This window comes from Oculina patagonica, chromosome 11, assembly GCF_052425735.1.
Source record: "Oculina patagonica isolate OP01 chromosome 11, crgOcupat, whole genome shotgun sequence".
Classification (NCBI taxonomy): Eukaryota; Metazoa; Cnidaria; class Anthozoa; order Scleractinia; family Oculinidae; genus Oculina; species Oculina patagonica.
In genome coordinates this window covers 18,137,760-18,151,793 of record NC_135768.1, presented here as the reverse complement: position 1 = coordinate 18,151,793, position 14,034 = coordinate 18,137,760, and the positions used below count along the sequence as shown (strand labels likewise).

General features: G+C 36.3%; 3 protein-coding genes across 3 annotated transcripts; all 3 read left to right on the top strand.

Annotated features, from left to right (window-relative positions):
• Positions 1-2,347: 2,347 nt before the first annotated feature.
• On the top strand, positions 2,348-3,256 carry LOC144629713 (uncharacterized). The gene has a single exon (XM_078487934.1). It carries the CDS (start codon positions 2,348-2,350, stop codon positions 3,254-3,256), a length of 909 nt encoding a protein of 302 aa, XP_078344060.1.
• Positions 3,257-4,728: 1,472 nt separating this feature from the next.
• Positions 4,729-5,649, top strand: LOC144629712 (uncharacterized). Its single transcript, XM_078487933.1, has one exon. The coding sequence runs from the start codon at positions 4,729-4,731 to the stop codon at positions 5,647-5,649; it is 921 nt and encodes a 306-aa protein (XP_078344059.1).
• Positions 5,650-12,316: 6,667 nt separating this feature from the next.
• Positions 12,317-13,696, top strand: LOC144629711 (uncharacterized). The gene has a single exon (XM_078487932.1). It carries the CDS (start codon positions 12,650-12,652, stop codon positions 13,694-13,696), a length of 1,047 nt encoding a protein of 348 aa, XP_078344058.1. The 5' UTR covers positions 12,317-12,649.
• The last annotated feature ends 338 nt before the right edge of the window (positions 13,697-14,034 follow it).

Here is a 14,034-nt window from a genome sequence, read left to right as displayed (position 1 = left end):
TTTTTTGGCTTTGCGATTTGCGCATCTGTTCTGCCCAACATTATTTGTAGTCTTGGATCCCTTCGGGCAATGTTATCTTACCGTTGGATTGATTTTGGTATTGGATAGACGTTTTGCTTCGAGAACTTAGCACTTCGCGTTTACTCGTAGATTCAGTTTTCAAATTTTTAAATTATTGTTATTTTAACTATTTACAAATCTTGCACCAATTAAATTATAACGTCAACAAGCAAAATATAGAAACGGAAGAAAGAAAATGCACAATAAAATCAAATTAAGATGTGCTTAGCGACCAAAGTAACTTAAGCTGACAGAGATAAAGATGATTATGATTAAGTTTGGGTATGATGGGCTGAAGCAATTTTTAACTGGCAGAAATTTAAAGGACTGTCAATAAAACCGACAACAGGAAACTACCCGTTGACAAAAGTCAATATTCCAAACCGTTGTCAACCTGCCGTTGGAAGCAGACGAAAATGGAAATATCAAGAGATTTATCGCTAAGTGTATCCATGAGGGCTTAACAGAGCTTGGAACGACAAAACTGGAAACTATATAATCGACCTCAAACATGATTTCCTGTGATGTTTAGTTATTTCTTTAGTCTTCTTTTCAATAGAAAAAATTCCCAGGCCAATGATAACTAATAAATACAAAGTTTAAGTAACAAAGTCAACATTAACAAAGCATTTCATCTTTTGTCGTCGTTGATTAATGCGGCAATGAAAAGGAGAAGAAAAGGCACTTTCCTACGGCTTGTGTGATTGATGTTTTCTGGTTGTCGAAATTTTAAAAGTGGTGTATATAACGATATAATATATTTTTTGAATTCAGGGATTCTTACAAAGTGTGTATTACCGGGGAAAAAGCTTATTTTCGAAAGTTCGCCGCACTTTGAAACTGTGCAGCCGATGAGACTGCGAGACACATTTGAGCAACACATTGCAATCATGAGTTGGTACCAGGCCGGCGCTTAGCACCAGCTCCTAAAGCATGATCGGTTTCTAGTCCATCGTAGGCTTTTTCTCAACCCATCCCCCAGCTTTCTTGACAGGTTCCCGGATAACTCTAACTCTAACCCTAACGATTTATACTAATGAGTTGAGGGGCACTGTACTTTGAGAGTAAAGTGTCTTGACAATGAATACATTAAGAAGTGAACAACGCACCAGATTAGGTCATAAATATTATGGCTTAAAATGTTTAACTCCGAAGATTTACATAACATGGGTAATGCCAACCAGAAGGCATAATTATGCTCTATACACGACAAAGTTGCGTAACATAAGAATTAATTTTCACATGCAAGATATGGCTCCGACTTGCTTAGGTTGCTGTCGTTTGTTTGTCATCTTACCTATATTGTACTTTGCTGTTTTCGTTCTTAGTCTAATTTATTTCTGTCCAAGAAGCTACTGGTAATTAAATTCTATGATGAACTTGAAATAAACCCTCTCAACGTTGACTGAATAGAATAAAATAAAACGTACATCCAGGGACACGATTTTACCATGTATTCGTTCTTTTATTAAACAATATGCCTGGCAAAAAAGACAGCGATGAACAAAATTACCACCATACCTCGAGGTATTTTCTTCCTTCATAGAATAGTAAATTGGACACTCTAAGAATTAAATTACTGAGTACATGTTAGGGGAGGAAATTTACTGTCCTACAAAAAAATTAGATAAACACACCTCTAGAATCAAAAGCCAACGGGGCAAAAAGTAAATAAAAATACAGCATAACAAACAGTCAGCAGGTGAAACGATCGACATCTAAACTCCGTTCTACAAGCTCGTAAAAAAACTTTTCAGTTTTTTATTTCAGCAAATCTAATCTCAATACTGAGCCACAATTAACATAAATGTTTATCAAAAGCTAAAATTTTTCTTTGATTATTTGAAGCTAACATGTCTTTTATATTCCCTTAAGCTTTGGCCTACATTCAAAAGGCTGATTTGACATATCAAAGATGTCCTATCTTCACTAGGACATTTTGCTGGCTTTAAAAAAAGAAAAAGGGGCAGTTTTAATTTCAATGTTTTATTCCTTTTTTTTTTGGATTTCATCATTGTCGATTGCTACGGGTTTGAGCAATCGTGCTATTGAATATAACCAATTTAATACACAGAACTCTAAGAACAGGAGAGGACTGAAATTCACTTAAGCGTAAAAAAGTTCTGTAATAAAAAGTAAACAAGTCAAAAAATTAAAATAATAACAATATTTATTTAAAATGGGCAGCTGGAGAAGCGATCACGTACTAACAGTTGAAATTTGAAACATTGTCTTTTCATTTCACCAGCCAGTTCAACCCAGCCAATCTGATTATCGAAGCTGAGCCATGTCCAATAACACAACATCTTCCCCACCGCGTTATCCCACAACAGCGGTAACGTTTTCAATCGCGACTTCTGTCGTTATCGCTCTTTTGTCGCCGGTGGCAGTGGCGGGAAATGCGTTGATTTTGGCGGCAATTTGGAAGAAGACGTTTGTGAGAACAGTGTTTCATATTCTTCTGAGTGGTTTAGCATTTACTGATTTGTGCACAGGACTCATCGCTCAGCCTTTCTTTGCCGTACCAACGTTGGTGTACGTTGCAAACCCAAAAGTGGTCGGTAGAAAGGTACTGCTTACCACCATGACGACAATCGGCGAGGGCAGCGCCATCTACTTTATTTCCATCACGGTTCTTCTGGTAACACTCATGTCCATCGAACGATGGCTGCACATGTCTCGAAGATCCTTGGTTACATCGCGTCGGGGATATTTCATTATTACAATTCTGTCGCTCATTCCGATTCCCATGGTTGTCTTTGGCGTTTTAGGGCATGTTTATCAAAAATATAGAAGTTTGGTTACTATTTTAGTAACAACACTGATGCTCTTATGTTATCTTACCACGTCATTTGCGTATTTTAAAGTTTACCGCATAATTCGTCATCACCAACATCAAGGGCGTGCAAACGCAACATCTCAGTCTTTTGGTCAACCGGCAATCGACCTGGCGAAATACAAAAAGTCTGTGGCCTCGATGATGTATATTGTACTGCTATTTTCTTTCTGTTTCATTCCTTATATTGTCCTTAGTGGAGTCAATCTTAGTCTAGAAGAGAATTTGGAAATGAATGTCGCCCTCAAGGCTTCCGTTGTTCTAGTATTCTTGTCTTCTTCCCTTAAACCAGGTCTTTACCTGTGGAGAATGAATGACATTCGTAGTGGAGTGAAAAAAATATTCTGCAAAGAAGACTAAACAAAATTTGAAAATATTCTTTCATATCGTTGCATGGGCCGCCCAACAACTTAAGGTTTTGAAAATTAGAAAACATCATAACTGCGTTAATTCGTCTGTAAAGAAAATTTCAAACGCAGTTGGATACTTGAGGGAAATTAAACAAGTTTACTGCGAGTGGAAGCTTTTTAATAAGAAAGAAAGAACTGTAGTTTATCTGCAAAGAAGCCTGGAAAAAAACAAAAACAAAAAAAAAACAGGCTTCATGTCATGAAATGGCGTCTGCACCGAATTGAAATGTAAATGATTTTGGCAAAACGAGTACCTCGAGTCCTACCTTATTTACTCAGTGAAATATCTCAACACATAATCTACAAAAGTTTCATGATGCTTATCTAAACAGAGACTGATCTGGTAGATAGGAGGCCACTTCACCATTTCGTCTATTCCAACAATGTATAAGTTTCATATAATTATACGTTGTAATAAATACAGCTAGAAATATAACGAAGTGTTATGTTGTTGTTATGAATAACAAACATTACGAGAGACCTACCTTCTTTTTGTTCTATTCATGGTAAACCAACGGGAAATAGAATGATATATACCGTAGATCAAATTATTTCATAAGAGTCGCATCTGTATATAGCAGATTATTTGTGGTGTACGTGGACAATTTCAAAGTTTAATTTTTTTTGATTCGCTTTTCTCACCAATAACAAAAAATTCGTTTGCTCCTAAATACGAAGAAGCTTTTACTTTACTTTACTGCCATTTCCGTAAGGCACAATTGAGTAGTCCACCAACGGAAATAATAAAAGCAATTTTAAACAAGGCCTACACATGAAATAAAGGCTTTGCAAATTGACTTTTATAAAATGAGTTGTCGATGAACATTCACTTATATCCTGCTTTCTTCATTTTAATAGTTAGTAACCGTTCTAAAAGACTGCAAAATTGAACCCACAATTTTCTACTACTTATTTTCACTCTAAAGTGCTCAATAGAATGTCAAACAAAACTCCCTTTATGGATTTATTCATTTTTTTACAATTTGTCAAGCTCAGTTGATTATCGGTGAAAAGATATCTCCGATAAAGATGAAGCCGGGCCATAAATAGTAATAAATAGGCAATATTTCGCGCGTTCTTCATTTCAGTTGTCAGTAACTCGTTCTAAATAAGAGCGAAATCGAAGCCGCAACGCAACTATCCCCACACTTATTTCCACTCTAAAGTGCTCATTGAGATATCAAACAGCACTGCCTTATGGAATTGATTTATTTTGTACATTTTGTCACGGATAATCGATCGTCATTGAAAAGCTATATGCAATAAAAGGGAAACTGTGCGAAAAGCAGTAATAAAAATTAATTAAAGTTAGTAAGCAGGTGAAATGATTTACATTTAAATATTGTTAAAAATATTGTTAAAATATTGTTTTCATTGCGTTGTAAAGGCACACCCTGCTCTACCCAGAAAAGGAGACATAACATGTTCAGTAACACGACATCCCCTCTTTCACATAATTCTACCATCGCAGGTTGGACAACGAACACGGCAAAGTTAACATTTGAATTTGCAACTGCTACGGTTCTCGCTGTTCTAGCACCTGTAGCAGTGGCTGGAAATGCGCTGATTTTGGCGGCAATTTGGAAGAAGACATTTGTGAGAACACCATTCCATATTCTTCTGAGTGGATTAGCGGTCACTGATTTGTGCACAGGACTCATCGCTCAGCCTTTGAGCGCCGCGGCCACTCTGGTGTACGGAGCAAACCCCGATGTAGAGAACGATAGGTCACTGCTTGTCACCTTAATCGGCGAGTGCAGTACAATCTACTTTATCTCGATCACGATTCTTCTTATAACACTCATGTCCGTTGAACGATGGCTGCACATGTCTCGACGATCCTTGGTTACATCGCGCCGTGGATTTGTTACAGTAATCATGCTGTTACTGATTCCCATCCCCACGGTTGTTTACCGCGTTATAGAGAATGTGCATGAAACACAGGCAAGGAACATTTACATAATGACTATTTCTCAGATGCTCGTATGTTATCTTATCACTTCATTTTCCTATTTTAAAGTTTATCGAATTATTCGTCATCACCAACAGCAAGTACAAGCGAATGAAACTTCCCAGAATTTCGGCCGACAAGCAATAGATTTGGCAAAATACAAGAAATCTGTGGCTTCTATTTTGTACATTGTAGTGCTATTTTCTTTCTGTGTAATTCCTTTTATTGTCTCTTGTTGGGTGTTTATAAATGTACCTATTACTTTTAAAACACTCGTGGCCCTTAGGGTGTCGCTGGTGCTTTTATTTTTGTCGTCTTCACTCAACCCTGTTCTTTACGTTTGGAGAATGAATGATATTCGTAATGGAGTGAAACAGTTGTTCTGTAGCTAAAGAAAACGATATTAAGTGAGGGACTCCTTTTTTTCGGTGACGTGGATTGTGGGGGATTGTACATAATATGACAAATTTAACGCCCAAGTTATTACCAGGATTGTAAAATGTAGATGGATGAAGGCTCTTGTTTTGAATTTGTTGATAAAGTAAAAACCCGCGAGTAAGAACTTGATTTTTTCAGGTTAGCCTAAACAGGTTCTCACATAAATGGTAGTTATTTAGAAGAAAATTTACATTGATGCTAATAGAACTTTTAGTGGTTTTCAGCCTTGTATAAAGTACACAAGTACTAGTGTTTGTGTAAAAATGAAGGACTAATCATTTAGCCAACAGGTTCTTAAATCCTAGGTTCTTACTCGCGGGTGTTTATTGTATTAGTTTTTTTTTTCTGAAGATTTGTTTATTTCATCTGAAAACCTTGCTATCAGAGCTCCGAAAATTGTAATTATGAAAGACACGAGAATGCTCCCTGATGAGCGTGTGGCATGGATAAAATCTGAGTCTTAAACAGGAGCTAGAACACATTGACCTTCAGCGCATCGAGCGGGTAATCTAATCTCTGACCCAACAGGAGACTCGTCGCCATCCAGGCCATTTACTAGGTTAGAGAAGGAAAAAACGGGTGTACACTAAGGGTACAATAAGGGCTAATTGTATTCATTATTGTATGGTGTTATATTTACTGATTCCATTGTATATTGGAATACGTGAAATTGTAAAATATGTATATTAGCATTGTTAAAGTAGTGGATTGCTATAAAATTAGTATACACTGTAGTTAAACATGCTATACAACGCAACCAAAGACCAATAAGCCTCTGGCATCGCCTTACCTTAAATTAAACAAACTACCTCAACCTAGGAATTAATTTAAATAACTAATCAGTCCCATTGATTTAATTGAAGTCAGAGTAAGCAAAAAATAATTCATAGAAACTCAAGGAATTAACACGGCAACAGCGGAACAGGCTCAATACTTTACTACATGATTGTGAACACCATGTGTACAATATATATTAATTCCGTGATGGGAAATAAAGTAGGCGACACTGCCAATAACTATTACGAAAATAATATTTGCGCCATTGACTCAAAAAATGTCAGAGAACATGTCAGAAGCAAATTAGTCATAGTTAAAGCTTTTTTATTTTTATTTTTTGCATTAAGGCGTCAAGCGATATCAAAGATTAAGCGAAAATCCAGAATCACGAGAAAGTGCCACTTTGTAACTCAAAATGTACTTTTGGGGCCTTTCTGAAGAAACACCACCACGTAGATTTCGCCGAAATGTCACTTGAGATCCGCAACAACGGCTTCCAGTTTGCCGGTCAAATTGTACACTTTGGGCCTTTGTGGTCAAAATGCCACCACAAAGAGTAAGCCTTAATTTCACTCCAGAACAACAAGAACTGAAGTGACACTTTGTTACTCAAAATGTACTTTTGGGGCTTTTCTGAAGAAACGCCATCACGTTGATTTCGCCTAAATGTCACTTGCATTGAGATCCACAAGAACGACTTCCAGTTTGTCACTCAAAATGTGCATTTTGGGCCTTTGGGGTGAAATGCAACTCCATAGATTAAGCCTAAATTTCTTTTAAACTCAAAATGTACTTTTGAAGCTTTTTTGAAGAAATGCCACCACATAGATTTCGCCTAAATGTCACTGGGGATCCCTAAGAAAGACTGCATGTTTGCCAGTCAAATTGTACACTTTGGGCCTATGTGGTGAAATGCCACTGCAAAGATTAAGCCTAAATTTCACTCATCGTCATTAGCTCTTACTGAGAACAGGCTCTTCCTTTGCCATACATATAAATCTCAGGGCAAACTTTTATTTTTATTGACGCTATCAGGAATATACGCAACATCTTACATATTAAGCAAGTCATATATAAAATAATACATGGGTACGCGGAGGTGGGAAAAAATCTCGATATTAAGTTGAACACGAGAAGAGAAATTTCGAACTCATGTCTTCAAGCTACCATGTAGTATTTTGTTTAGTAAATTAACATGCTAACAACGGAGTTTCTGGCGATTCTCAAAAGATTTCCGACCATTTTCCGAATGATATCCGAAGGTCAAACAAATATATCCATGAGTTTTCGAAACTTTCCAAAGATGACCGCGAAGAAAACCGAATATTACCGTAGCTTCCCGACGACTTCCGAGGAGGATCCGAAGATTTTTCGACTATATATACACTAACAAACTTTTGTAAAAGGGTCAAGTATGGTATCAAACGTAATTAAAGTTATTGATATCAACAAAGTACAACTATCAATTACAGTTTTTCAGTCTCAGGGTTGCAAATCCTTGTAATGAATGTTATGAAATCCTCGTAATGAGTAGTGATATATCGATCTTCTCTAGTTTTCGTTGCAAAGCAGCTTCCTTATTATTTTTTTCACCCCGTTGCGAATATCAATCATCCTCCAGAGGCAAATGAGAGGATTTTAATCCTCTCATCTGCACTTAAAAGTGCAGATGTCAGAAACAAAAACATCAATGTTATTGTAAATAACATCTCCAAATCAGAATGATTGAAAGGAAAAGAAAGGCCAATGAAGATGATAAAGGGCAGGTAACTGATGTAGAAAACTCCTAAAATATACAAGATCGTGAAAACAGATTTCTTGTACTTCGCCAGGTTTATACCCGGCTGGCCAAAGATTTGATGTGGTTCGTTTGCTTGAACTTGCTGTTGGTGACGACGAATGATTCGGAAAACTTTAAAATAGGCCAAAGATGTGGTAATGAGACATAACAATAAAATAACGATCAGTATGACATTTGCAACGAATCGATGAATATTCTTCATCAGATTTGACAAACGAAATGCTACAAGTGGTATATGAAGAAGCATCATTGATGTTGCAATGACACACGATCGACGCATAGTCAGCAAAGATCGACGAGTCATGTGAAGCCATCTTTCGATAGACATAAATGTTAGAAGTGTTAGAGTTAAGGAACTAAAATATGTGCCACTGCCTTCAGCAATAGATCTAGCATAGAAGAGGAAAGAAAGTTGCTTTTGTGCTTCTTGAGAATTGTTTAAACAAATCATTTCAGCTGCAATGTGAAAAGGCTGGGTAATGAGTCCTGTACTAAGATCGGTAAATGCCAAGAAACAAAGTAGAATGTAGGAGATGTCCTAAGAGTCTGGTTCTTCCAAATTGTTGCCATTATTAAAGCATTCCCCACCACTGCCACCGGCGACAGGATGGCGATGATGACAGAAACTGAGAGAGTTATGGCACTCTGTTTTGTTGCGATACCGTCTGAGCTCGAGTGGCAAGGACTGTAGTATTCTAAGGTTATTCTAAGCTATATACTGCAAGTAGTGTATTGTAAATAAGTCACAGAGTTAAGTTATAAGCATAAGTAATGTATTGTAACGTGAAATGTAAGTAAGTTATTGTGTGTATTGTAACCTGCTTGTTGGAAAAAAAAAAAAAAAAAAAAAAAAAAAAAGGACTGTAGTAGCTATATGGAATAGAAGGAGACATTGTGATTGGCTGGCCATGGAGCCTTAAAGAGGAAAAGATGATTTTTTCTTTAACGTGGATGTAATCTGGATAATCTTTCCACCTGTAACGTAGACTGATGTTTAGTTTTACATTGTCTTTTTTCGGATTACGTTTTGCAAAGTATTTCCTAGCATGAACAATTACTTCTCCTAAAGTAATTGAAGAAAGAGTTCAATATAAAGTGATTTTACAAAATCCCAACAGTGTCACTACTATGTTTATCCTTTCTTTGAGTGGTGTGTCATTTTGCAAAAACTAAATTGAAATTTAATTAGAGCTGACAGCGCTTCTTCCGTAGTCAAAAAACATCCGATGGAAATGGCGAGAAAAATGTCATAATTATACCTTACATGATGAAACCTGCATTAACATAATTTTAGGCAAATGAATGCTCGCAGATTCCCACGATTAACAGCAAATTTATTCTAATTCAAATAACTGGATTCGGGATTCCGTGTCTGCTCTTATATATCGTAACCGCTGCTAGATAATTCTGAAAGGTGCACTGAGTTACCAACACCTACAAGTTGAAAGTACTGAAATTGCTTAGTTGTCCAAATAAATCCCAGCGTCAGACACATAATAGAAAATTAGAAAAGAAAAACAAATGTTGCAATAAAACAATCATTAATTGAAAAAAGTCAGTCTTCGAATCTCAGATAATTAACAAAAGCCAATAAAACTTGAAACACAAATTTCAGCGTACATCGACAAAATGTTTTTCCCTTTTTTATCTGTTGTCTTTTTCTTTCTGTTCTCTCTTAAAGCTTTCTTTCGGGCTATTGTTTGGAAGGTTAGGACTGAAATGCATTTCAGTTACCTTTTCTTGCGAAGGATGATGGAACATATGATCTTGCCAGTTCCCATTAGTCAGCAATCGACCAATAAAAAGAAAGAGAAAATAAATCCAATGATGATTTATAATTCCCTGGTTTGAAACCGGAATAAATGATAGTCTATCTGGTTTGAATGTATTCTGAATTTGGAAGCCTTTGATTATTCTTCTTTGCAATTCTGTTATCAATCTTGCCACGAAACCAGCAAAGGTTAGATGGTTTCTTTTTCCCCTTGAATTAAGGGCAAGAATCTCATTTTTATTGTAAATTACTTTACTTAAAAGCATGCAGAGCGCCCGTGCGCTCATGTTTTCGAAAATTCATACTCATCTAGCTTTTGGACTGCATTGAATTAAAGCCAAACAATGCAAATGTTAGGTTAAGTGAAATAATATCTTAAAGTAATTCTGAAATTTCCAAAAAAATAAAAAATCTATTCTTATAATCTATTTGCGAGTTGCGTGCTTGACTCTGAGAATTGTTCAATTCATTTACAAGGCAGCTAGGTTGATTACTAATTGGTAAATTTAACCGTCGTAAACGACAAAAACTAAATTTTATTTCGAGGTGAAAAACAATGCTTCGGTTACCACGCAAAATACTAGTTCATGTTGTTGGAAGCAAATTAAAACATCTTCGTAGTTTGAATGCCAGTCAGGTGAAATTTAAACGAACCCTATTTAAAAAAAGAACGAAAACTCGTTTTAATCATATGTTAGCTCTTATATATTGAGATATGCTTGCATTATATTAGAATAGTTAAATTTTCAAGAAATCAAACAATCACGATTTAAGGTCGCGCAGGACCCTTGAAATCATTATGTATGTATTTATTTAAAGAGTATGCACGAACTGCGACGACTGAAGCCGAAAACAAACGAAATATTCATGATATTATTTTCTTACAGTTCTTTGTACAAGTAATTACGCGCTATTGTTCTTAGCTTTGTGTCTCGTGCGCTGGGACAAAGCGAATTATCATAATTATATTCACAGCTTTGAATATAGCATACGTTGTTGTAAACATTGACTCGGAAGGTCTTCGGAAGCCTAAAAAACCTGCAATTTTGTGTCCAAGTTTTCTCCGCCGATATAGACATTCAGGAGTTGATCTTCGAGGAACACAAACTTGGTGTATCCTTTTGTGTTCTGACAAGAGCGAATTTTGAAATTTCCTTCTCAAAATGAAGGTAGCACGTTTCAACGTTTAGATTTCACATTTCTACTCTCTTTAAAGCCATAAACTCCAAGCAGTTTTTGAAATCGAAAATTTCGTTCTTGTCAGAACACAAAAGAGGTTATGATTTATCACTAGGTTATATAATCATTTAATTCGGTGTGCTGTTCCAGCTGAAAACTTGGACACAAAATCGCATTATCTGCAGTTATACTTTTAAGAGCTTGTAACATCACAGTCAACGGTCATCTCTCAGTAAAAAGACAATCATGATGTAATTCCATCCTCCCCTAATATCCTTGATAAATTTTAGAGGAATCGATGTTCAAAATGCAGTGAATTAAAGTATTACAAGATAGCACCCCGTCAGGAAATTTGGCTTATGAATTTATTAATGAGTAAGGATCCTGCGCGACCTTAAGTTTACTTTATTTCCTTTGCTATATTATTGTCTTGTCTGATGTTAGTACATATATGCAGACATGCTTGCATATTAGAACATTTTGATTCCAAGAAAGCGAAAATCACGATTGAAGTTTACTTTATTTCCTTTCCTTTACTATTGTCTTAGCAAAAGCTTAGAAAAAATATATTCCTAAACAAAATGATCTTTAGACATCAATTCAAATATATATTTTATCTTTTATTATCTACATCTAAAGAAATGAAAACGTGAACATTGCATGCGAACCGTGTTTTGTTTATCCCAGCTGTCCAATTTTTAATTACTTTTGCCCACCCAACGCTGATTATATATGTCATATTCTACATAAGTTCTGACCTACACAGTAGAATCAATCACATTAAAAAAAGTAAATGATACGCGAGTCTTATATTCCAAGACTTGGTTGATTGATTGATTCACTGACTGACTGACTGATTCCGGCATTGATTGATTGATTGATTGATTGATTGATTGCAATCAGAACTCGGATTAGTCTTTTCCTGAATATCGAGGCGAATGAACAGGGCGTATAATCTTAAACTTGATGCCGGGACTTTTATACCAGCTTCACTGAAGCCTTATTTGAATAAGGTAAAAGGAACACATAAATACTCATCTTTTTTATCTTAAAGTAAAATGCTACGTACTTAAACCTTGCATCTTGATTCAACACGATTCAGAACTAAACAAATACCGGCTTTCGGAGGTAAAGAAAGACTCAATGTTTAAAATATTTTTGGATAAGAGTCGTTCTTATTACTAGCTACATCGAACAGAGACTGTATTAATCATGAGCATTTATGAGACGTTTATCAGATCTGTGGAAGTACATCAAGCTGTAGCAAGAAATGGAAAGATTGAGCAAATCCTCCGGTGTTGTCCATATCCCACACAGTAAAGTCTGTCTTCTTATTACATTGTTTGTGTTGTTTTGACAGTTTGTGTTATTCTTCAGTTACAGGTGAAAATATGTAAATTTCATTCGTCTGCCTCGGTGGACCACCATGATCAATAATACGATCAAGCCTCTTATGAATGGCTCAAACAGCATTTGCGACTTGGATGGTGTCACAAGAAACCACAGTTCTGTCTTTTACGCAGTAACCATCTCAGCTTCAGTTATCATTACTATTTTGTCCCCAGTGGCAGTGATAGGAAATGCTTTGATTATGGGAGCAATCCGGAAGAACCCGTCTCTCAGAACACCTTCCTACATTCTACTTCGTGCTTTGGCTCTTACTGATCTTTGCACTGGACTCATCACCCAGCCTCTTTATGTCACAGCGGAATTGATTTGTTTAGAATCACCCCAGGAGATCAACAAGCAGTTACCATTCCTCGTTCCTGCTGTAGGTATCTCCGCTGGTTGCGGTGTGTATTTTACTTCCTTGTCGTTAACGCTTATCACACTGATGTCCATTGAAAGATGGCTGCACATGACTCGTCGAGCTTTGCTAACTGTACGTCGTAGCTATTTCATCGCGCTGGTGGCTCCACTTCTCCTGATACCGGTTGCAGTATTTACCGTTTTATATGTGTTAAAGAAAACGTATCGGTTCGTCTTGAGTATAATTTTGTTCGTCCTTTTACCCTTTTGCATTGTTAGCACATCGATCGCTTATTTCAAAGTCTTTCAAATCATCCGTCGTCACCAACGACAAATTCAAGAAAATGAACCGGCCAATAACTTTTCTCATCCCTCGATTAATTTAGAAAAATACAAAAGATCTGTGTTCTCGATGCTTTATATTTCAGGAGCTTCTTACATAAGCTACTTCCCCCTTCTCATCTTCGTTGTACTTTCTCTCTGTCTCAGTCATTCTCAAATAGAGTTGCTATATAGAGTGTCTCTGATGTTTTTATTTTCTACTTCTTCACTTAATCCTCTCATTTACCTTTGGAGGATGAATGACATTCGTAATGGAGTGAAGCAGTTGTTAAAGCAACTACTTTGCCAACCTCGTTCCCAGGGTCTCTCTCTCCTGCCCTGGGAACGAGGTTGCTACTTTGCAAGGACAACTAGAATTTTAGACGATTATATTGTGTCATAAAGCATATGATTTTACATTTCTTTCTGTAAAATATTTCATGATCAGTGTTATTTACTTGTAAAATATTTCATTATTGTTAACTTGAAAAATATTCAATCTTGAAAAATATTCAATGAGCTTTTCTGATCTGGTAAAATATTCGTATAGTTAATAACAGCATTATACTGTGTAGACACTGAGTGAAACTTTTTGCTATCTGAAGGTCTTTTCTGACTAACCTTATTATAAAATATCTTGGGTAAGTGTACAAGACGGTCACATGCATCAGTGCTCTTAACATAGTAAATGGTTTGAACTCAGGAATATCAGCAGTTTGTAGTGTGATCGCCCACTGTTGT

What these genes read in the sequence shown, in the direction of transcription:
- LOC144629712 (XM_078487933.1), top strand. Translation starts at nt 4,729, where the DNA reads ATGTTCAGTAACACGACATCCCCTCTTTCACATAATTCTACCATCGCA.
- LOC144629711 (XM_078487932.1), top strand. Translation starts at nt 12,650, where the DNA reads ATGATCAATAATACGATCAAGCCTCTTATGAATGGCTCAAACAGCATT.
- LOC144629713 (XM_078487934.1), top strand. Translation starts at nt 2,348, where the DNA reads ATGTCCAATAACACAACATCTTCCCCACCGCGTTATCCCACAACAGCG.